The sequence below is a fragment of the Bos javanicus genome, chromosome 8 (assembly GCF_032452875.1).
Source record: "Bos javanicus breed banteng chromosome 8, ARS-OSU_banteng_1.0, whole genome shotgun sequence".
NCBI lineage: Eukaryota > Metazoa > Chordata > Mammalia > Artiodactyla > Bovidae > Bos > Bos javanicus.
The window spans coordinates 83,677,365-83,703,033 of NC_083875.1; the positions used below are offsets into that span (position 1 = coordinate 83,677,365).

General features: G+C 41.5%; 2 protein-coding genes across 8 annotated transcripts in view; both read right to left on the minus strand.

The window, feature by feature from the left end:
* Positions 1-2,884, minus strand: part of HSD17B3 (hydroxysteroid 17-beta dehydrogenase 3) — a 57,439-nt gene extending 54,555 nt beyond the window's left edge. Inside the window, exon 1 of the mRNA XM_061426139.1 lies at positions 219-2,884. Within this exon, the coding sequence (XP_061282123.1) occupies positions 219-372 (154 nt within the window). The 5' untranslated portion in view covers positions 373-2,884. The remainder of the gene's footprint in view (positions 1-218) is intronic.
* An 11,999-nt stretch (positions 2,885-14,883) lies between these two features.
* Positions 14,884-25,669, minus strand: part of SLC35D2 (solute carrier family 35 member D2) — a 57,426-nt gene continuing 46,640 nt past the window's right edge. For 2 of the 7 annotated variants that reach the window (XM_061426144.1, XM_061426141.1), the window contains 3 exons: positions 17,738-17,816; positions 16,545-16,627; positions 14,884-15,515 (listed from right to left, as the gene is read on the minus strand). In XM_061426144.1, coding sequence (XP_061282128.1) covers positions 15,459-15,515; positions 16,545-16,627; positions 17,738-17,816 — 219 coding nt within the window. In that variant the 3' untranslated portion in view covers positions 14,884-15,458. The other 5 variants (XM_061426140.1, XM_061426142.1, XM_061426146.1 and 2 more) reach the window with 5 other exon arrangements.

Below are 25,669 nucleotides of genomic sequence, written 5' to 3' on the forward strand. Positions count from 1 at the left end.
GAGGAAAAGCACACAGGAAAGAACTGAGTCACATTCTTCCTGAATGATTCTCCTGATGCCTCACATCACGTTTTTCAGTCAATTTCATTTGTACTTTCCAACCCCGCAAATTAACCCAAAGGAATTACATCTTTGCTCTCAAAAGGAAAAGATGCAATATATCATTGAGACCTAAGTAATAATAAAAACAACAACAAAAGATGAGAAGGTTTCTTTACCTGCCCACTCTCCCATTGACTTCAAGAAAGACCTTGGCAAAACTTTCCAGAAGTGCAGGAAAATACATTTAGAGAATCTCACGCATTTCATCAGGTAGACCAGGCAAACCAGCAACCCTACAAAAATGAAGAACTGCTCCAGAGCCTCCTTCATGATGGCACCATGGCAGATGCTGTTTCAGACCTGGTCCAGTCCCTCACAGCCTTCGAAGTGAGCGTGGCTGCTCTGCAGGAGCGTCGGTCCCCTTCTGGAGTCACTGGGAACATTTCAGTGAGTCACTGTGTCAAGGCATTCAGATTAGAGTAACTTCTTTACACAATCCTCTGATTCACAAGCTTTAGAATAAAATATTCTTTCTAATATTTTTATAGCACAGTTGGGCTTTTGTGAGGCAGGGGAGTGTTGAAGAAGTCAAAGGTGAACATAAAGATAAAGACTGGACAAAGAAAAATGGCAGCCCAGCATTCCCTCCCTAAATCTGGAAGCTAAAAAAGATAATAAAAACTATGCAAAATTCTAGAAGTCATTCATTCACTTAGTCAACAACTATCTATTGACTGCCTACCAGGTGGCAATCACTGTTTGAAGCCTTGGGAATAGAGAATAGTAAACACGGGCAGTCACTGCCAGGGGGAGCTGAGATTCAGAGTCAATATGCAAATAAAAAGATAATGTCACATATCAGTGCCATAAAAAAGTGCTGTGGAGTGACAGGAAAAAATTCTGTGAAGAGGTGGTATTTTGAGCTGAAATTTGAGTGGAAAGGAGATAGCCCTACAAAGATAAGTTTCTTCCTCCAGGCTGAGGGAACAGCTAGTACAAGTGACCTGAAATGAGAAAGATGCATGTATTTGAGGAGTAAATAGCACTACACAGAGGATCTGGTGTGTACAGAACAAAAGAAAAGAATAAAGTAAGATGGAGGCATGCAGAGGAGCCAGATACTCCTGGTGAGGAGTTTGGACTTAAGTGAGAGGAAGCCACCAAAGACACTCAGATAATTGTTGTTTTCGTTGTTCAGTCACTCAGTCGTGTCCAACTCTGTGACTCCATGGACTGCAGCATGCCAGGCTTCCCTGTCCTTCACTATCTCCTGGAGTTTGCTCAGACTCATGTCCATTGAGTCAGTGATGCCATCCAACCATCTTGTTCTCTGTCATCCCCTTCTCCTCCTGCCCTGTCTTTCCCAGCATTAGAGACTTTTCCAATGAGTCAGCTCTTCTCATCAGGTGACCAAAGTATTGGAGCTTCAGCTTCAGCATCAGTCCTTCCAGTGAATATTCAGGGTTGATTTCCTTTAGAATCGACTGGTTTGATCTCCTTGCAGTCCAAGAGATTCTCAAGAGTCTTCTCCAACCCCACCATTCAAAAGCATCAGTTCTTTGGTTCTCAGCCTTCTTTATGGTCCAGCTCTCACATCCATACATGACTACTGAAAAAAACATAGCTTTGACAATATGGACCTTTGTTGGCAAAGTAATGTCTCTGCCTTTGTCATAGCTTTTCTTCCAAGACAATAGCATTACATAATCTGAGTCACTTGATGCTGAGAAAAGGTGACCTTTTGGAGGTAGAGATGGAGAATGGTCACGACATAGAAACAGGGGAATGAAGAGACTCTGACATCATCCAAGAATAGTGTCCTCATGTTCAGCTCTTGGCCCTCTTCTCTTTGGTGTCCACACTTAGTCATTTGATGGCATTACCTAATCTCTTGACTTTAAGGACTTTGTGCACTGAGAACCCCTAAATGTATAACTTCAACGGTAACCAGGCTGCTCATCCATACTTGCATTTTCATTTGAATGCAAGTAACATTAACACCTCCATTTGAATGCTTAATAGTCATCTCAAGCTTAAGTCTAATAATGGCTTCTGATATTATCTTCAAATGTCAAAACTTATTTCCCTTGCCAATTTCCCTATACCAGAACATGGCAGCTCTTATGTTCCAGTTGTTCAGATTAAAAACCTTGGAGACAGGTTTGCCTGTATGTCAGGTGATGAGCAAAATCCTTTCAGTGAGGAGGAGACCCAGGAAGGAAAGTGAGAGGTACAAGTTACTGCCAAGTTCAGCCTGCATCGTTCTCTAAACCATGGCATGTATTTACCCTGGCACTTTCAACTAAGGTCCTTATCTGGAGCAGCTTCTCAGTTCCAATTGTCACTTGTTCATGAAGCTATGGGCTACCTGAAAAAAGTACAAGTAATATGGAGATTAAACTATAATTAGAGCAAATGAGATGGCCTTTGCCAACAGCGGCTCCACATTTCTTCCCGTTTTTCCGACTGCCCCTTATTTACTATGTCTTGTGTACCCAACTCTGTACTAAGCACATTACAAGGATTACCTGTCTTGGTTAATTATTACTCTTTCCACTGATGGTTAGTTGGCAGAAGCAGATAGTGTAGATCAACCATCTCAGCTCATCCACAAATGTTCCCAAAGGAGTGAGAGGCTGAGGTGTTTGATAAACATGAAGACAACAATTATTGTTTTTACTAAGGTCTGGGAAAAGCCAGGCCAATGTCCAGCAGTCTGTCCTGTGACTCTGGTTTAGTTTTATTCTGAGCATATTTTTTATTGGCTTATCTTATTTATTACTTGTGGTTGGGTCTCCTGCCACGACAAGTAAATTCCTTTGGATTGGGACTTTGCTTTGTAGAACAAAAGTACTCTGACCCACAGCTCCTTAATATAGCAAATGGAGACAAGTAGAAGAATATTCAAAAGAGCATTGTTTCAATAGGGAAAACTGAGAACTATCCCAATGAGTTTATTCTCACAGTGGAATATTATACAGTAGTGCAAATGAATGAATGATAGCCAAACAGAACAATATGTGACATTCAGACACAATGTTGAGTCAAAAAAAGCAAATGCCAGAATATTACATTAAGTCTGATATTTTATAAACTCAAAAAAGCAATATAAAGAAATATATTGCTTATGTTAAAATGTGATAAAATTGTTGTTACAAACAATGGAATGATAAACACAAAATTCAATAAAGTGGTTTCATCTGGGGAAAAATGATATGATGGAGAGGTCCTATAGGCAGGTATAAGCTACTGGTATCATGTGATTCTTGAACTTAGTAGTATGTACATGAGTGTTTACACAATATAATACAATGTTTTATAACTTATATACATTTCACACATAATCTTTTGCTTGCAATAATTATACTATACTAAAATGTACAGTGAAAAACCTGAATATTCATGATGATTTCAAACATGAAAATTAAATAAAATATAATTATATGGTTTAAAAAAAGCAAGTAGTCAAGGTTGTATATTGTCACCCTGCTTATTTAACTTATATGCAGAGTACATCATGAGAAATGCTGGGCTGGAGGAAGCACAAGCTGGAATCAAGATTGCCAGGAGAAATATCAATAACTTCAGATATGCAGATGACACTACCCTTATGGCAGAAAGTGAGGAGGAACTAAAAAGCCTCTTGATGAAAGTGAAAGAGGAGACTGAAAAAGTTGGCTTAAAGCTCAACATTCAGAAAACGAAGATCATGGCATCCAGTCCCGTCACTTCTGGCAAATAGATGGGGAAACAGTGGCTGACTTTATTTTTCTGGGCTCCAAAATCACTGCAGATGGTGATTGCAGTCATGAAATTAAAAGACACTTACTCCTTGGAAGGAAAGTTATGACCAGCCTAGACAGCATATTAAAAAGCAGAGATATTACTTTGTCAACAAAGGTCCGTCTAGTCGGGTGATGGTTTTTCCAGTGGTCATGTATGGATGTGACAGTTGGATTATAAAGAAAGCTGAGTGCCAAAGAATTGATGCTTTTGAGCTGTGGTGTTGGAGAAGATTCTTGAGAGTCCCTTGGACTGCAAGGAGATCCAACCAGTCCATCCTAAAGGAGATCACTCCTGGGTGCTCATTGGAAGGACTGACGTTGAAGCTGAAACTCCAATACTTTGGCCACCTGATGCAAAGAGCTGACTCATTTGAAAAGACCCTGATGCTGGGAAAGATTGAGGGCAGGAGGAGAAGGGGACGACAGAGGATAAGATGGTTGGATGGCATCGCCGACTCAATGGACACGGGTTTGGGTGGATTCCGGGGGTTGGTGATAGACAGGGAGGCCTGGCGTGCTGCGGTTCATGGGGTCGCAAAGAGTCGGACACGTCTGAGCAACTGAACTGAACTGACTCAATAAATGTTGTTGTCAGTCACTCAGTTGTGTCTGACTCTTTTCGACCCCAAGGACTATAGTTCACAAGGCTCCTCTGTCCATGGGATTCTCCAGGCAAGAATACTGGAGTGGATTACCATTTTATTCTCCAGAGGATCTTCCCAACTCAGGGATCAAACCTGGGTCTCCTGCATTGCGGGCAGATTCTTTACCGTCTGAGCCACCAGGGAAGCCCACTCAATGAATATTCACTCTTTAAGGAAAAAGGAAAAATGAGCCTTTGTTTTGTGTGGGTGCAATGAAGTTTGTCCTGTTAAAGAAGTCTTTGGTAGACAGGTGACAGACACTGGTACAGGTCAGGGGCAAGCTGCAGAGCCTCAGGGAGGAGGGCTGGATCTCGACTGGAAGCCTGTGGAGTTAAGTGACGAGGAAATGCAAAAGAACGAACAAAGCAAAGAAGGGAATGGATTCCTTCACAACTGACCCATTTATCAATATTTGTTTGGGGTTTACCTGTCCCAGAAGACACAATGGTTGGACTTAATGTGATAAGATGTGGAGGGGAGAGCCAAGGGGGTGGGAAACTGGAGAAATTCAGAGAAAGAAATAGGCCTGAAGAAGGCTGTAAGATATTTGTAAGGGCGTGGCCTTCCGCCTGAAGCATCTGTGTAAGTAAGCTGTGGTATGCATTAGGGGAAAAAATTATAAGAAGTTTCACACCAGAGAGACCTGAAGAGAATGTGACTTTGTCGCCAAGTTTTCAGTAAAAGAGAACAAAACTAATTTTTTCTAATGATGTGTGTCATCAAACGTCATCCAGAAATGGATAGCGGCTTTCACAAAGGTTTCTCTGATACCTCAGTTGGTAAAGAATCCGTGTGCAATGCAGGAGACCCCAGTTTGATTCCAGGGTCGGGAAGATCTGCTGGAGAAGGGATAGGCTACCCATTCCAGTATCCTTGGGCTTCCCTGGTGGCTCAACTGGTAAAGAATCCACCTGCAATGTGGGAGACCTAGGTTCGATCCCTGGGTTGGGAAGACCTCTGGAGTAGAGAAAGGCTACCCACTCCAGTATTCTGGCCTGGAGAATTCCATGGACTCTATAGTCCATGGGGTCACAAAGAGTTGGACACAACTAAGATATGCAGATGACACCACCCTTATGGCAGAAAGTGAAGAGGAACTAAAAAGTCTTTTGATGAAAGTGAAAGTGCAGAGTGAAAAAGTTGGCTTAAAGCTCAACATTCAGAAAACGAAGATCATGGCATCCGGTCCCATCACTTCATGAGAAATAGATGGGGAAACAGTGGAAACAGTGTCAGACTTTATTTTGGGGGGGCTCCAAAATCACTGCAGATGGTGACTGCAGCCATGAAATTAAAAGACGCTTACTCCTTGGAAGGAAAGTTATGACCAACCTAGATAGCATATTCAAAAGCAGAGACATTACTTTGCCAACTAAGGTCTGTCTAGTCAAGGCTATGGTTTTTCCAGTGGTCATGTATGGATGTGAGAGTTGGATTGTGAAGAAGGCTGAGCGCCAAAGAATTGATGCTTTTGAACTGTGGTGTTGGAGAAGACTCTTGAGAGTCCCTTGGACTGCAAGGAGATCCAACCAGTCCATTCTGAAGGAGATCAGCCCTGGGATTTCTTTGGAAGGAATGATGCTAAAGCTGAAACTCTAGTACTTTGGCCACCTCATGTGAAGAGTTGACTCATTGGAAAAGACTCTAATGCTGGGAGGGATTGGGGGCAGGAGGAGAAGGGGACAACAGAGGATGAGATGGCTGGATGGCATCACTGACTCGATGGACGTGAGTCTGAGTGAACTCTGGGAGTTGGTGATGGACAGGGAGGCCTGGCGTGCTGCGATTCATGGGGTCGCAAAGTTTGGACATGACTGAGCGACTGAACTGAACTGAACTGAACTGAGCGACTTCCACTTTCAACCTTACCCCGCCCCCCGCACCACCACCCCCCCCGCCCCGCCCCCCACACACATACAGCTAGATGTTCCTTGACACACAAGTCTCTTTGGAAAGCAACTTGCAAAATGGCACCTTGCTTCATCAGATCAAGCAAATGAGGAGTCAGATGAAAGAGAGAAGCCACACTCTTTTGCAACCTAATCTTGGAAAGAACCACCCATTACTTTTGCTGTATTCTATAATGAGAAATTAGTGCACATTCTAGGTCCAGCCCATATTCAAAGGGAGGAGATTATACAAGGAAGTGAATATGAGGAGGCAGGCATTGTGATCCGTTTCAGAAGCTACCCACAACATGTATTTACTATACGATGCCATTTCAGTTCAGTTCCGTTCAGTCGCTCAGTTGTGTTTGACTCTTTGCGACCCCATGGACCACAGCACACCAAACTTCCCTGTCCATCACCAACTCCCAGAGTTTACCCAAACTCATGTCCATTGAGTCGGTGATGCCATCCAACCATCTCATCCTCTGTTGTCTCCTTCTCCTCCTGCCCTCAATCTTTCCCAGCATCAGGGTCTTTTCAAAGGAGTCAGCTCCTTGCATCAGTAGCCAAAGTATTGGAGTTTCAGCTTCAACATCAATCTTCCCAATGAACACTCAGGACTGATCACCTTTAGGATGGACTGGTTGGACCTCCTTGCAGTCCAAAGGACTCTCAAGAGTCTTCTCCAATACCACAGTTCAAAAGCATCAATTCTTTGGTGCTCAGCTTTCTTTTTAGTCCAACTCTCACATCCATACATGACTACTGGAAAAACCATAGGCTTGACTAGACGAACCTTTGTTGGCATAGCAATGTCTCTGCTTTTTAATATGCTGTCTAGGTTGGTCATAACTTTCCTTCCAAGGAGTAAGCGTCTTTTAATTTCATGGCTGCAGTCACCATCTGCAGTGATTTTGGAGCCCCATAAAATAAAGTCAGCCACTGTTTCCCCATCTATTTGCCATTTAGGTCAAATCTAATCTTCAGTAAAATAAATCAGAACATTGATTTATTTAACCCTAACCCTAACCCCCGTCCCTGGGATTCTCCAGGTAAGAACACTGGAGTGGGTTGCCATTTTCTTCTCCAATACATGAAAGTGAAAAGTGAAAGTGAAGTCGCTCAGTTGTATCTGACTCTTAGCGACCCCATGGACTGCAGCCTACCAGGCTCCTCCATCCATGGGATTTTCCAGGCAAGAGTACTGGAGTGGGGTGCCATTGCCTTCTCCGGGAAAGTCATCGTTAAGTATACTTATATCAGCAAATTTTTTAAATGTTTGAGTTTTTTATTGAGGTATAATTGACATATGACATTATATTAGTTTCAGGTACACAACATAATGGTTTAATATTTGTACATGTTGCAAAATAATCACCACTGTAAGTCTAGTTAATATCCATCACCATATATGTTACAAAATTTTTTTTTAATATTTATGGTGAGATCTACTGTCTTAGCAACTTTCAAATAGGCAATACAGTATTATTAACTATAGTCACCAGGCTGTGTATTATATCCCCATAACTTATTTATAGCTAGATGTTTTTACCTTTTGACCTGATCACCCTACATCTAGTTCACCCACTGCTGCCCCGCCCCTTTGGCAACCACCAATATACTGTTTATCTGTAAATACATTGCGTGCTTAGTCGTTTCCAACTCTTAGCAACCCCATGGACTGCAGCCCACCAGGCTCCTCTGTCCATGGGATTTACCAGGAAAGAATACCAGAGTGGGTTGCCATTTCCTCCTCCAGTGGATCTTCCCAACCCAGGGATCGAACCCAGATCTCCATTTCTGCAGGCAGATTCTTTACTACTGCCACCAGGGAAGCCTAAATTCAATAAATGGTAACAAAAAAGTGTCCTTATGATACATGTCTAGTAACTCTACATAGGATGGAGACAGAATAGTTTGAGAACTGGGCCTCTGAAACTGGAATCGAAGACCGAAATGCCTACAGTCAAGGCAGATTAGTGTGCATGTTAAGTCACTTTAGTCACGTCCAACTCTACAGCACTGTGGACTTCACCCGCCAGGCTCCTCTGTCCATGGGGATTCTCCAGGCAAGAATACTGGAGTGGGTTGCCATGCCCTCCTCCAGGGGATCTTCCCGACCCAGGGATCAAACTCATGTCTCATACCCTCTATATTGGCAGGTAAGTTCTTTACCACTAGCACCACCTGGGGAGCCCCAAGGCAGACAAGTAATATAAATTAATGAAGTAGGCCAGGCACCTTAATCTGTATTGTTTCAAAAGAAGCACATAGTAGGTGTAATTTCTATTTCCACAAATACACTCTTGAACCTTTGGCTCTCTTGATTCAGCTTTTATTTTCCTCCTATGCTCTCAACTCTGTTGTTTGGAGTTTTTTTAACATTTATTTTTATTTATTTGGCTGTGCCGGATCTTTAGGTGTGACACTCGAGATCTATCAATAGTTCCCTAACCAGGAATTGAACCTGGGCCCCCTGAACTGGGAGCTCAGAGTCTTAGCCTCTGGGCCACCATAAAAGTCCTTCGACTTTGTTTCAAGGAAAACAACACTACAAGCACACTAATGAAAGGCAGACACTCAGTCACACGACTGGAGACACAGAAAATGGTGGAGAACATGACAAAATAACAACTACCCCCGACCTCAGCTCCAGCTGACTGTTACCCTATGGAGATTCTGGCCCACCTGGCAAGTTGTGATTTTTTTTTTCAACTATTGTAAGAAATCCAGTTTCTAATGTGAAATTTCTCAATTTTTATTAAAAAAAATTTATTTGAATGACAGCTAGAAAATAAAGCCACTAACTCAAAAAGCATTTTAACAAAGCATAGACTAAATAATCCTAAAGGAAATCAGTCCTAAATAGTCATTGGAAGGACTAATGCTGAAGCTGAAACTCCAATACTGTGGCCACCTGATGCGAAGAACTGACTCATTGGAAAAGACCCTGATGCTGGGAAAGATTGAAGGCCAGAGGAGAAGGGGATGACAGAGGATGAGATGGTTGGATGGCATCACCGACTCAATGGACATGAGTTTGAGCAGGCTCTGGCAATTGGTGATGGATAGGGAAGCCTGGCGTGCTGCAGTCTATTGGGTCTCGAAGAGTCAGACACGACTGGGCGACTGAACTGAATTGAACTGAGACTAAATAATGCAATCTCTAATCTCCCTTTGGACAATTTCCAGGGATCTTAAATGGTTTTACAGTCTTCTCTACTTCCCCTTGTATCCCTGGAGAGTGGGCCCACAGAGCATCTCACGCTGCTGTCCCACCTTCCCTAGACAGAATGTCACACTTCAAGTAAGCAGAATTTGAAGAACAAGGTTCAAGTACTGTGACACAATTACGAGGCACATCTCTGTTCTGAGCTGTGAGTGAGAAGGATGTGGCAGTGAAGCCTAGCTGCCTGTCTCCTGGTCTCTCCCTTCCCTACACTTTCCCCCCTTTTTCCTCCCCTTCCTTTCCTTTTGCCTCTCTCTCTCCCTCTGACTGCAGCCAGCTGACCACACTGGCTGGAGGAAGACGCCTTCCCACCAGGTAGCAGATATAAAAATTACCCCTGGGCTCATCCAGGAGCAAGCCCCCTGAGGCCAAAAATGGGACAACTTCTTGAGGAAACATATTAATCTTGAATTTTTTATTTTCCTCTAAAGCAGGGATCCTTACTTTTTTCAGTGCCATGAACTACAATGGCAGTCTATAGATGGCTACAGCCTCCTTCTCCAAATAATGTTTTTAAATGCAAGAAATAAAACACATAAAATTATAATGAAAACCAATTGTCATAAAGTTACAGCAATATTTTCTAAATATGATGTACTATAACATTAAAATACATATGAATATTAAAATACATCTAAATCTGATGTATTCTTCTTTATGAACATATTAAACAATAAGAACTAGTGGAGGCACTAAGAACTATAAGAATACTGAGCAATGCACCAATGATTTTCTACAAAAACTCTAAGGTGATACGAAAATATTTCAACTTCTATCGATAACTAAGTCACAAGTACAGCCAGTATTAACTTATGGTCTTGCCTACATTCAAATGAAAAGAAATGCTGCATTTTCATTAGAAAAAATGAGGATGTTTTCTTTCTCCATTCAAGTTCATCAGCCCTCTAAATTCTGTGAACCTCAGGCTATGAACCCTTGATACTAAAAAGATGATCTGGACCAAAAGTCTGGGGTAGTGTGGCACCCCACTCCAGTACTCTTGCTTGGAAAATCCCATGGACGGAGGAGCCTGGTGGGCTGCAGTCCATGGGGTCACTAGAGTCGGACACGACTGAGCGACTTCCCTTTCACTTTTCACCTTCATGCATTGGAGAAGGAAATGGCAGCCCACTCCAGTGTTCTTGCCTGGAGAATCCCAGGGACGGGGGAGCCTGGTGGGCTGCCATCTCTGGGGTCGCACAGAGTCGGACACGACTGAAGCGACTTAGCAGCAGCAGCAGCAGTGCTCCTCAGATTACCAGGGTTAAAATGCAGATTCCTATTCAGTGTGTGTGTGCACCTGATATTCTGCATTTCTAACAAGCCCCAGGTAATGCTGATATTCTGATCCAGGAACCACACATTGCAGAGAAAAGGTTCTGAGGCTTATCATGGGAGACCTCAGCCTGGAATGGAGGTAAGAATCAGAGACACACAGATGGTGTTCTGTGACCCTGGGAGGTTCCAGGGATGGCTTCATCCTAAAGGGATATGTTTTGTTTTACCACATGCTTCAGTATCTAGTGACAGAAAGGGAACTTAGAGATCCTGAGTTGCTGGGCACCCTCAGTTTCCCAAAGTACAGAGTGGCAGCTACTGATCAGCTAAACCACTGACCCTTGACAAGTCCCAGTCCTCAAAATATATGCACAAGCACACACACCCATTCACAGAAAACAAAAAGTACTCACAAGTTGTAAACATGACTCAACAAGACTGCAAAGCTGAAGTGATCATGCAAAAGGAAAAAACTCACTAAAGTCTCTGAAAGTATTGACATATGTATCTTTGCCATTTTCCCGAGAGCACAGAAAATATATATAAATAAAAAATATGTAAAATATATAAACATATACTAACAATTATACACATATAATATATAACTCTTCTCTAAACTAGGTTTTATTCTTTAGGCAAACTCAGCTTTCACTAACTTCTAGTGCCCCTGTACTTTTACTTATATATGGAATATATTTTAAAAATACTAAAACAACAGGAAAAAGTACAAGTTAACAAACGTCACTGCTATTAGCAGTAAAATAGCCAAAAGTAAGCAAAGTAGCAAGTATATTAAACTAGTTTTCCTTGTTCCACTAGAATGGTTTTTATTACTTTTTTTTTTTTTTTAAGAAAAAAGAAATCTGGAGACCTGATGCACTGGGCTATTCTTCTTCAGCCTCTCTGAAGTTCGCGGATCCCTTTTGCACCACCTCTCTGCATCCAGCATTCTCAGCTAAACTTAATTCAAAACCCAGATTGGCATTCCCATCAACCCACCCTAGTTCTGTAGAGGAGAGCAGAACTTGCACGTTTCAACCCAGCTACAAAAATCTGCCTGCACTGTCGAAGACCCAGGTTCAATCCCTGGGTCAGGAATATCTCCTGGAGAAGGAAATGGCAACCCACTCCAGTATTCTTGCCTGGAGAATCCCATGGACAGAGCAGCCTGGCGGGCCACAGTCCATGCGATCACACTGAGTCGGACAGGAGGAAGCTAGCCACAACACACAGGACTGCTGGACTGCTCATAGGGTGCCCTCTGCTGGCCACATATGGAAACAAGGGAAGGAAAGCTTTCCACACTGATTTAAAAAAAGGCGGGGGCAGGTCATGTAAGACCAAGCATTTGAGGTGACTGCAAAAGAAAAATATTTAAATAAGAACCCCATTCCGGGAGGGATGTTCAAGACGGAGGAGAATATGTATAGCTATGGCTGCTTCATTTTGATGTTTGACGAAGATAACCAAATTCTGTAAAGCAACTATCCTTCAATTAAATAAATAAATAAAAGGACCCCATCCCGAGGCATCCTGGCTATTGAAACAAAAGTCCAACCATAGTAAGACTAGAAAAACACAAAAGCATCTTCCTTTAAGAATTCTAAAAATGAAAATTAGAAAAAACAATTTTGGAAGAAAACAAACCTTGTTTAAGCTTAACATTGAAAAAAAAAAAAATGAGTTGAAGTTAACATTTTTCAAGTCTTAGTACTTTTGGTCCCTGGATTTCATTTGATGATGATGCAAGAAAAGGTGGTTACACTGTTTGGGAGCCCCAAGGTAATATTCTAGAAGCCTTTAAAAGTAAATTGAAACAATAAGGAACTCCTACAATTCAAAAACACAAACAAAACCCAAACAACCCAATTCAAAATGGGCAAAGGATTTGAACAGACATTTCCCCACAGAATATGTACAAAGGGCCAACCAGCACACGAGAAGACACTCCACATCACTAATCACCAGGGAAATGCAAACCAAACCTACAGTATCACTTCACACCCATTGAACAGAGGAGCCCAGCAGGCTACAGTCCATGGGTTCACAAGAGTCAGACACGACTTAGCGACTAAACCACCACCACCTCCTACTACTGCTACCAAAAAGAGCAAATAACAAGTGAGGATGTAGATAAATAGGAACCCCCTCACTGTTGGTGGGAATACAAAATGGTCTCTGTGTTACTGTGAAAAATGATGAGGCTTGGAGAGCTTCCACTCGATGAACACATTGATGTGCCAGGAGGGGTTATGAAAGCTCCAAACCATTTCCAATATACCTTGTCCTATGTACTTCTTCCCTTTGGCTATTCCTGAGTCAAATGCTTTATAATAAACTGGCAATAGAGAGTAAAGCACTTCCCTGAGCTCTGTGAGCCATTCCAGCAAATTACTGAACCCAAGGAAGCGGGTATGAAGACTCCAGCTTTCTGGTCAGTTGGTCAGAAGCACTAGTCACAACCTGAGACTTGGGACTGGCATCTGAAGTAGGGGGAATCTTGGGGGACTGGGCCCTTAACCTGGGGGGTCTGTGTGAAATATGGGTGGAGACAGAATTTAACTGTAGGACCCCTTGTTGGCATCCAGAGAGTTGAAGAATTGCTTAATGTGAGGGAAAGTCCCTACACATTTGGTGTCAGAAGTGTTTTATGTGTAGAAGAAACAGGTTTCCTTTTACCATCCAAGAGCTGAATGCAGGGTCTCAAAGAAATATTTGTACACCCACGTTAATAGCAGCATTATACACAAATAGCCAAGAGGTAGAAGCAGCCCAAGAGTCCACTGACAGATGAATAGATAAACAAAATGTGGTATATCCATATGAGGGAACATTACTCAGTCTTAAGAAGAAAGGAAATTCTGACATATGCTGCAACATGGATGAACCTTGAGGACATTATCCTAAGTGAAATAAGCTAGCTGAGAGATAAATACTGTATGATTCTACTTTTATGCGGTATCTTTAGTAGTCAAATTCATAGAGACAGAAAACAGAATGGTGGTTGCCAAGGGCTGGGGAAAGGGAGGAATGGGGAGTCATTGTCTAATGGGTATAGAGTTTTGGTTTTGCAAGATGAGAAGGTTCTGGAGATTGGCTACACAACACTGTCAATATACTTAACACTACTAAACTGTACACTTAGAAATGGTTATGCTGATAATTGTATGTTATGTGTATTTTACAATTAATTTTTTTAATTAAACATGTCAACACAATCATTCCTTCATTTGCTGCCCTGTCTATCTGGTTCAGCTTCTATAAACTTAGAAAGTCAGAGCTGGCAGGGATTTGGGAATATCGTTCCATTGTACAGATTAATAAATGGAGGCAACCATGGCAAGGTGACTTGTGGAGCTCTCAGTGAGTCAGCAGTGAAGACAAGACTGAAAAGAAGGGCCCCTGATTCCCAGAGTGGGGCCTTACCTTGCGCCACAACCCCTGTGAGGACAGTCCATTTCTAAATGGTGCCGTACAGTGCGTGCATGCTCAGTCATGTCAGACTCTGCAACCCAGTGGACTCCTCTGTCCATGGGATTTCACAGGCAGGAATACTGGAGTGGGTTACCATTTCCTCCTCAGAGGATCCTTCTAACCCAGGGATCGAACCCACATCTCCTGTGCCTCCTGCTTTGGCAGGTGAATTCTTTACCACTGAGACACCTCGGAGGAGATGATAAGAACTGTCATCCGATCCGAGGTTGCTTCCCACGCACCATTGGTCTGGGAAGTCAGGCAAGCCCAGGAAAAAAAAAATATACCTTGGTTAAAGTTGATGTGATCTGAATTTCAGAGTCCCCTGAACAAACCTGGGAGGAGAACAGGAGAGAAATATAACCTACTTAAATAATATAACCTACTTAAATGTTGACAGAGCACGCTGAGTATTGTTTTTCCATTGAGTTATTTTGTAATTTTTCCCAACATGAGTCATTTATTACCCTTCAAGGCAGACTGAATAAAATGACTTACTGTTTACTGCCTGCCTACAATAACATAACAGTATGAGGCATGCATATAAATTATTTTTTATTTTACTTTGATGGTTGTGAAGATACCAAAATATAAGATCAAATCAAAGCTAACAACTTTACTGGCAGTTAAGTGGTTGATTTTACTAAAATGAAGACATGTCTGCTTAAACCAAAAAAATGTTCTCATTGGCACTTTGCTTTGGCTGGGATCTTTGAAATTAAGGCCAAGGTGCTGATAAGCACACTCACCAGCATTGGCCTTTGACTGCCCCTGAAGCACTTTGGATACCTGGAAGAGTACACAGGTGTGTGGGCCCCACAAGTGCCTTGGAAACGATCCCTTTCACCAACTGTTTGAAAAGATTCACTTTCAGCTGGTAAGGCTTTGCCCGGGTACGTTTCTCAGGGTTGATGATGGCTCCTCGTGCAGCGCATGAGGTAGATTCACTTTTCATTTTGCAGACATTCCTGTTGTGCCTTAACCAGAAGGGCAAGTGCCACAGCCAAAACAGCTGGGAATATCCCCCCCTCCCCACAGTCTGCAAGCGACTCTGCAATTCTGCCCCAGGTTCTAGACCTTCAAATCTTGAGAGATGTTTTCTTCATCCACAGGTTGTTTAGGCTTTAACTGGCTGCCTAGAGTTAAAAAGGAATATCTCAAGCCTCCTGCCATGCTGAAAGAAGGAAAAAAACAACAGTAAAAATAAATTCCATAGGTGGTACCATCAACAGTTATACTCTTGATAAAGATAATCAGCCTAATTTTTTTGATACTTTGGCTACTTATTTCTTTTTTCAAATTTTGTTGAAGTATAATTGATTTACAATGCAGTTGGCCTAATGCAGAGACATTACTTTGCCAACTAAGGTCCGGCTAGTCAAGGCTATGGTTTTTCCAGTGGTCATGTATGGATTTGAGAGTTGGACTGTGAAGAAGGCTGAGCACCAAAGAATTGATGCTTTTGAACTGTAGTGTTGGAGAAGACTCTTGGGAGTCCCTTGGACTGCAAAGAGATCCAACAAGTCCATTCTCCAGGAGATCAGCCCTGGGATTTCTTTGGAAGGAATGATGCTAAAGCTGAAACTCCAGTACTTTGGCCACCTTATGCGAAGAGTTGACTCATTGGAAAAGACTCTGATGCTGGGAGGGTTTGGGGGCAGGAGGAGAAGGGGACGACAGAGAATGAGATGGCTGGATGGCATCACTGACTCAATGGATGTGAGTCTGAGTGAACTCCGGGAGTTGGTGATGGACAGGGTGGCCTGGGGTGCTGCGATTCATGGGGTCGCAAAGTTTGGACATGACTGAGCGACTGAACTGAACTGATTATCCTAAAATGGTGTCCTACCTCTGAGACCCCAAAATGCCTTTCAAAAGTATCTCCCAACATCTTTAACACATGTGCTTTGATGGAGCACAGATTTAGTGAGGCCCATTCACAAAAGGAAGGCCACGTGTAGGGTCTTTTCTGTGAGGAGGACACATGAATTAAATTCATCTCTCGACTCTGAATTTTCATTACACACATCCCCATGAACCACATGAGCAAGTATGTCATAAAGAGATGAACTGAATATTTCAAGTAAAACTTATTCTAGGAATTGTAACATCAAAACACCTCCTATTCTTTCACTTATAACATATTAATCAGGCTTTTAAAATTCATGTTACTAAAATGAATTCATTTAAAAATCCCACTTACCAAATATTTAACCCTACAAAGTTTAACACAGAGAAAATGTAGTCTCCACCTACTAACATTCCAATGTAGGCCACGGATACATTCTGCAAAAAGAGAGGATTAGTGATCTTAGAAGTAAAGGATTTGGGGGGAAAACACATATACATGGTGAAATCTGAAACAAAATATTTTAGTTACTTTTGAAAGAGATTTGCATATAATAGGAATTCATGGAATATTGAATATGTGAATAAAAACTATAACATATGGCTTTATAAAGAAAATGAAGTAAACTATAACACTATAATCACAGAACTGCATCATCCATACCTTCTTCCACATACTATACCAGAAAAAAGATGTAAGAGTTGGGTTGTAATCAGCTTTTCAGATCTCATCTCTTTATCATCACTGGGTAGGGAATTTTAATCATATTAGTCCTAAATGTAAACTGATTAAGACAGCTGACAAATTCTAAGCAGTACTCGGTCCAGTATATTCTCAATGGTCTTTGGGTAGCCAAAAGATAAGTCTACTGATGAAGCACTTATTCATCATAGAAGCTCATGTGAACAGAAACACAAAGCAACTGCAGAACAGAATTTAGAATACCTCACCCTCCGATTCATCAGTGTGTGTACTCAAATGCTGTACACACACAGCATATACACCAATCCCAGCGTTAATCACCTTATAACTGTGTGCAGATCTAGACTGAAAACAGTTCTTCATAAGGATTCCCTTAGTCAGCAGTATTCTCCCAGAAAATCAAAATGTAGATCACTCTGTATCTTGTCGCAGAAATTTGTAATTTTTTCAGCTATTTTACTTGGTTTTCCCATACCATCCCTTCCTTCCATTCCCAGTTTAAAAGTTATAAAGGATGAGATGGTTGGATAGCATCATCAACTCAATGGACATGAGTTTGAGCAAACTCCAGGAGACAGTGAAGGACAGGGAAGCCTGGTGTGCTGTAGTCCATGGTGTTGCAAAGAGTCAGACCCAACTGAGCAACAGAACAACAACCTTTAAGTTAGCAGGCCTTCCCTCTGTCTTGTGGATTAAAAGATTAGAAAATGTAAGAAGGGATTACCCAGCCATAGCTGAAAATATCACAAGCCTCCATTCTTACTATACCATGGATAATAACAACAATAAAATCAAACAGTCAATCCCCCAATTTGGTTGTTTATTTCAAGGCTTCAACCACTTACCTTGATGGCTCCAACCACCGCCGTTGTCAGGGCTGAATTGTAGTAGCTGCACAAAACTGTGGAGTACATCAGCAGAAACCTGGGACAAGGAAGCAAACACCTGAGTGGAGAGTCAGCTGTTTTAAACAAATAAAAAAGAAAAACATACTATGAAGATTTTATAACCTACATTTTAAAACACCTCCTTATTAACTTCAACTTTTTACAGGAAAATGGTCTAGTCGTGCATTAGCCAAACTTTCTACCTTAGGTGTCCTTTTCATTTTGTCTGTGCATTTCCCGTCAGTGTTTCCACAAAAAGGGCATAAAGACAATACGATTTTTTTAAATGATCTGAACTCTTTCACCTAACAGCTATGTTACAACAATGGTTTTCAATCCTCTCTGTGGATCAGAATCGCTTGATGCACTTTTAACACCATGATGCCTGACAGACAGTCTCCTTCATCTGGTTTGAGGTGGGGCCCCAGACACGTGCTGTATCAAAGATCTGTGGATGATTATAACGTGCAGCTAGTTTTGAGAAACACTGGTGTTAGCAGGGAAAGCTGCTGAACGATTGCTAGCTTTGGACTAAGAAGATTTAGATAATGGGTTCTACATGCCTAAATACTCCTGTACTCTACTACCAAAGTTAATTCAACAGGTATTCAGCATTGACCAGTATGTCCGACACTGGCCAGCAAAATGATTACAGAATCATGACCAGGCATCAGAGAAGAAAATATATATTCACATACACAGAAAAGAATGAAGAATCCAATCAAAAGTAAAGAAATACATTCATTTCATTCAAGTAGTAAAGAAAATCAGGTGTAACCCAAGTGGGGTGCAAAATTTCATCCACTGGAATCAGAGATTAAATGTTGAAAGAGGTTACCATCAAAACTGGTTAAGAATGAAACTGGAAAGATACAGAGAACATAAGATGTGTTGGATTTTAAAGCTAAATCCTAGCTTGGGAACTGTACTCTAAGAAAGGGCTCAGGCCCCGGGCATTAGGGAGACTCCCCCTGGGGCAATGTACCTACCAGTTTCAGGTCCAGGTCCAAATTTCTGATTGTTAACAATAGAATCTAGATCACTAATATGCAACACAATAACCGTTTTTGGCCTGAATATGTTCATTACCAGGAATGATAGAGAAAAGATATTAGAGATAATATATATCAAGTTTTTATACTAAGTTAAGGAATAAACTCAATTACAAATAAATTTTGTAATCTTCAGAATAATGTATGTCTTTGTTATTAAGGTAATTACAACAATTTTACAAGTGAGAGAATCCAACATCTTGACTTTGGTTGTTTGTATCTGAAATCTATATTAAATTTGCAATTTTCACTTGAAAAGAATACAAAAATCTAAGTCTGTACACAGTATTCTGATGTTTAAAAGGTGATTTACCACATTGCCACGTTTGGTTTACTAGATTTCAAAGAGTTTCTAGGTTTATAAAACAACCTGGCCCATCAGCTTCTCTAGGGTCTCATAACACCTTGGAATTGCTAGGAAAAAATCAGGTAAATTACATTTATAAATCACATTTAAGATGTTTAATTTTTTTTTAATTCACTAAGTTATGAGACTGATTTACAGTAAGTTGTTTAGGAGATTTCAATCACTTAAACTTCACTTAAACCATTAACCAAATAATGAAAGTATTCTTATATTAATACAAAAGTTACTAATTTTATAAGTAAAGCAAGAGTATTTATAAATTGGCTTAAGAAAATCTAAGTTTTTTTTACAGTTTTAATAAATTCAACATTAATTTATAGACCCAGGCAGCTATAAATAAGCCAAAGCATGCATAATAAAAAGATTAAAAAATCAACCCAATGTTGATTGTTGCCTGCTTTTCTGGGCCTGGGCAGTAAGAGCACATAAGCCACAGCATCTGCTCTGGAGGAGCTAAGAGTCTAATAAAATAGTAGAAATCACAACTCCTGGGAGGGACCCAACCCAGTTTCCAGGACACAGTAAAGCTTCCTGTAGGCTTCCTAACCTGGACCACAGCGTTATACCCAAGACAACAAAGATGTTCTTTATGTTCCAGTTTTGTTTAAATTTCCTAATCCAGGGTTCCAAACGTGCAATGTTTTCTTCATTCCAAATTTTAGTGAAACCACCTTGGCCAATTTCCATCTACCATGAATGTGGGCCACCAGGACACTCACCCACCAGCTGGGCTGAGTGAGGGGAGGAGTCCCTGTCTCCAGCCTCCTGGGGGAATCCGAATTAGCAGCAGTTCTCCTAAGTGCCAGATGGCGTCTGATACAGGAACAGCCACTTTCTACAGACAGACAGGCTGCATTTCTTTTGTTGCTGTTGTTCAGTCGTTAAGTCCTGCCTGATTCCTTGTGACCCCACAGAGTGCAGCATGCCAGGCTTCCCTGTCTTTCACTATCTCCCGAAGTTTACTCAAACTCATGTCCATTGAGTCCGTAATGTCATCTAATCATCTCATCCTGTCGCCCCCTTCTCCTCCTTGCCCTCAATCTTCCCCAGTATCAGGGTCCTTTTCTAGCTTCATATCTGGTGGCCAAAGTAATGGAGCTTCAGCTTCAGTATCAGTCCTTCCAGTGACTATTCAGGGTTTATTTCCTTTAGGATTGACTGGTTTGATCTCCTTGCAGTTCAAGGGACTCTCAAGAATCTTCTCCAGCACCACAGTTCAAAAGCATCCGTTCTTCAGCACTCAGCCTTCTTTACGGTCCAACTCTCACATCCATATATGACTACTGGAAAAACCATAGCTTTGACTAGACAGACCTTTGTCACCAAAGTGATATCTCTGCTTTCTAATACACTGTCTAGGTTTGTCGTAACTTTTCTTCCATGGAGCAAGCATCTTTTCATTTCATGGCTGCAGTCACCATCCACAGTGATTTTGGAGTCCAAGGAAACAAAGTCTGTCTCTGTTTCCATTGTTTCCCCATCTATTTGCCATGAAGTTATGGGACCAGATGCCATGATCTTAGTTTTCTGAATGTTGAGTTTTAAGACAGCTTTTCACTCTCCTCTTTCATCTTCATCAAGAGGCTCTTTAAAGAGTTCCTCTTTGCTTTCTGCCATTAGAGCAGTATCATCTGCATATCTGAGGTTGTTGATCTTTCTCCCGGCCATCTTGATTCCCACTTCTGATTCATGCAGCCCAGCATTTCACATGATGTACTCTGCATAGAAGTTAAATGAGCAGGGTGACAATATTCAGCTTTGATGTACCCCTTTCCCAATTTGGAACCAGTCTGTTGTTCCATGTCCAATTATAACTGTTCCTTCTTGACCTGCATATAGGTTTCTCAGGAGACAGATAAGGTGGTCTGGTATTCCCATCTCTTTAAGAGTTTTCCACAGTTTGTTGTGTTCAACACAGTGAAAGGCTTTAGGATAGTCAGTGAAGCAGATGTTTTTCTAGAATTCTCTTGCTTTTTCTATGATCCAACAAATGTTGGCAGAGAGAGTAACTATTATATAAAATGACTAGGCCCAAAGGAGTATATTAAAATTTTCTAAGAAATATAATAGTTTTCTATATGCAAAGGACCTATACAGTCCTTTGGCTAAGACCAAGATTCTGAACTAAAAGATCCTCCATTAGCTCAGTGCAAAGGAAACCACTTTTAAAACCAAAAATGTCAATCTTCACATGATAGTTTTGATTTTAGCATCTATGAATTAATAAAATGAAAAGACATTTAAAAGCACTGCTGAATTCTCAGTAGCTCTCTGCCATTCCATACTTTTAAAATCATACTTATCATCTGTGTACATCTGAAAAATGATGGCACAGATACAAGATACATTTATTCAGACAACAGATACCAGCTGGTGTTTATAGGGCCCCGAGGGATGGAGGTGCTGATGTGGAAACCCCTGGACCAGAACCCCTGCTCAAAGGTTTCTTCCTGTTTCTGAAAAATAACACAAAAAATAACTGATTAACCCAAAGTTGGATGGCACACTCCTGGCAGTCACAAGCAGAACCTAAATGGCCTTGTTTACATCTTGTTGTTGATTGCTATTCCACGTACAAGCATATATAGAAATCCAACACAAATGTTCGAGTAATAAAAGGCCACTTTCACACTCCTTCCACCAATCACAATGATACCCAAGCACATTACTCTCTTATTCCAAATTTCAAAGAACTTCAAGTACTCTCATCTTGCCCAACTCTAGTAAGAACTCACTCTTACCCCAGACCACAGTGGTGTGCCAAGGAAGCCAAAGCCATGGGATAAATATGGCCCATTTTCCTGGAGCATTGAGTTCACACTAGGATGTACTTTGTTGGGCAATGATGGGGATATCTAAACTCTTTGAAGGTTCTGTCACTCCAGTGCCCAAGCAACCAGCAGAATTGTTTTGTCTTGGACCCTACATCTTGGCAGTATCGGTGAAGTTTCAAAGAATAGAACATTCTTTATACTGTCAGCAGGGAAAACAGATACACTTGTATTTCTATTAAGGAACATATTACTGCTTCAGTGAGATCAAAGAGGCTGCTGTGTGCGTGCTCAGTTGCTTCAGTCGTGTCTGACTCTGTGCGAGCCTATGGACTGTAGCCTGCCAGGCTCCTCTGTCCATGAGATTCTCCAGGCAAGAATACTGGAGTGGGTTGCCATGCCCTCCTCCAGGGGATCTTCCCAACCCAGGGATCAAACCTGTGTCTCCTGTGTTGCAGGCGGACACAGGGACATTTAGGCCTTTACTGACTCAGCCACCAGGGAAGCCCATCAAAGAGGCTGCTATTGGGGCAGAAACAGAGTCAAATAATTGCCTCCAGGGCCTGGGGGCTGGTGCCAGCTGCTGGTGTGAACGAACCAGAACCTGTCACTTCTGGGCAAGATTAAAAAGACCGGCAGAGCTAGCTTTTTAAAATCTAGTTTGTCTACTTAAATTTCAGTCTTATTTTACCTTTGCCTGTGTTAAATTATCGTGGCTGCCACAATCCGGTTTACCTGCCTGATGCAATTTCATCATAAGCTTTATTTACAAATTCTTGGTTACAAATAGCATTCCTTAAAGCTGAATCCTTAACCCTAGCTCAAAAGAAAAATCTGCCCTTTTCATCATTCTGTTGGCTTCTTAATGTACATTTTCAAAGTGTTAAAAAGTTTTTAAATTACATTTTCAACTCTGGATAGAGGTTGGGTGGTCAGAAAAAGCAAGTTGGAAATGCAAACTTGAAAGCAGTGAAAATAAGAGAGAAACTGACAGAGAGTTTTCTGGAGTCAGGGTTGGAATGTGCACACATTAATCCTGTGGCTCCTTGAGCTTGAACCAAAGCGAAGGGACAGTCCGAGCCCAGTCCCAGCTGCTCTGAAAACCAAGGATGTGCTCAGAAGCTTACAAAGGTTTGTATTACTGCCAAGAAGGAAATGATCTGATCACAGTGTCTTCTGAGTGAGAAACTGTAAGAAAGCAGCATTCTGAAAAATGCACCATGAAAAAATAGATTTCTTCTAAATCAGTTTCAGACTTAAAACTGACTGAAGATGAAGTACACATAATAGAAGAAATAATAAAAAGGCAGAGGAACCAGAGATCAAATTGCCAACATCCACTGGATCATCGAAAAACCAAGAGAATTTCAGAAAAACATCTATCTCTGCTTTATTGACTATGCCAAAGCCTTTCACTGTGTGGATCACAATAAACTGTGGAAAATTCTGAAAGAGATGGGAATACCAGACCACCTGACCTGCCTCTTGAGAAATCTGTATGCAGGTCAGGAAGCAACAGTTAGACCTGGACATGGAACAACAGACTGGTTCCAGATAGGAAAAGGAGTACATCAAGGCTGTATATTGTCACCCTGCTTATTTAACTTATATGCAGAGTACATCATGAGATGTGCTGGGCTGGAAGAAGCACAAGCTGGAATCAAGATTGCCAGGAGAAATATCAATAACCTCAGATATGCAGATGACACCACCCTTATGGCAGAAAGTGAAGAAGAGCTAAAGAGCCTCTTGATGAAAGTAAAAGAGGAGAGTAAAAAAGCTGGCTTAAAGCTCAACATTCAGAAAACTAAGATCATGGCATCCAGTCCCATCACTTCACGGCAAATAGACAGGGCAACAGTGGAAACAGTGGCTGACTTTATTTTTCTGGGCTCCAAAATCACTGCAGATGGTGATTGCAGCCATGAAATTAAAAGATGCTTACTCCTTGAAAGGAAAGTTATGACCAACCTAGACAGCATATTAAAAAGCAGAGATATTACTTTGCCAACAAAGGTCCGTCTAGTCAAGGCTATGGTTTTTCCAGTAGTCATGCATGGATATAACAGTTGGACTATAAAGAAGGCTAAGCACCAAAGAATTGATGCTTTTGAGCTGTGGTGTTGGAGAAGACTCTCCATTCTAAAGGAGATCAGTGCTGGGTGTTCATTGGAAGGACTGATGTTGAAGCTGAAACTCCAATACTTTGGCCACCTGATGTGAAGAGCTGACTCATGTGAAAAGACCCTGATGCTGGGAAAGATTGAGGGCAGGAGGAGAAGGGTACAACAGAGGATAAGATGGTTGGATGGCATCACCGACTCGGTGGACATGGGTTTGGGTGGACTCCGGGAGTTGGTGATGGACAGGGAGGCCTGGCGTGCTGTGGTTCATGGGGTCCCAGAGTTGGACACGACTGAGCGACTGAACTGAACTGAATCATAAGTGATTTGATTTAGGTCATACGTGAATTGCCTAGTGGTTTGATTAAATCTGATAGAGTACCTGAAGAACTATGGATGGAGGTTCACAATAACCATGATGGTGTGGTTATCCAGTTGGCACTCACCTAGAGCCAACATCCTGGAGTGTGAAGTCAAGTGGGCCTTAGGAAGCATTACTACGAACAAAGCCAATGAAGGTGATGGAATTCCAGCTGAGTTATTTCAATTCTAAAAGATAATGCTGTTAAAATGCTGCACCCAATATGTCAGCAAATTTGGAAAACTCGGTAGTAGTCATACAACTGGAAAACATCCGTTTTCACTCCAATCCGAAAGAAAGGTACTGCCAAAGAATGTTCAAACTACCGCACAATTGCACTATTCTCGCCTGCTAGCAAGGTAATGCTAAAAATCCTTCAAGCTAGGTTTCAACAGTATGTGAACTAAGAACTTCCAAATGCTCAAGCTGGATTTAGAAAAGGCAGAGGAACCAGAGATCAAATTGCCAACATCTGTTGGATCATAGGAAAAGGAAGCGAATTCCAGAAAAACATCTACTTCTGCCTCGCTTTCTATGTTAAAGCCTTTGATTGTGTGGATTACAACAAACCATGGAAAATTCTTAAAGAGATGAGAATACTAGATCACCTGACCTGCCTTCTGAGAAACCTGTATGCAGGTCAAGAAGCAACAGTTAGAACCAGACATGGAACAACAGACTGGTTCCAAATTGGGAAAGGAGTACATCAAAGCTGTATATTGTAACTCTGCGTATTTAACTTCTATGAAATGCTAGGATGCATGAGGCACAAGCTAGAATCAGAATTGCTGGGAGAAACATCAATAACTTCAGATATGCAGATGACACCACCCTTATGGCAGAAAGCGAAGAGGAACTAAAGAGCCTCCTGAAGAAAGTGAAAGAGAAGGGTGGAAAAGCTGACTTAAAACTCAAGACTCAAAAAACTAAGATCATGGCATCTGGTCCCATCACTTCATGGCAAATAGATGGGGAAACAATGGAAACAGTGACAGACTTTATTTTCTTGGGTTACAAAATCACTGCAGGTGACTGCAGCCATGAAATTAAAAGATGCTTGCTCCTTGGAAGAAAAGCTATGACAAAGTTAGACAGCATATTAAAAGGCAGAGACATTACTTTGCCAACAAAGATCTGTATAGTCAAAGCTATGGTTTTTCAAGTAGTCATGTATGGATATGAGAGTTGGACCATAAAGAAAGCTGAGCACCAAAGA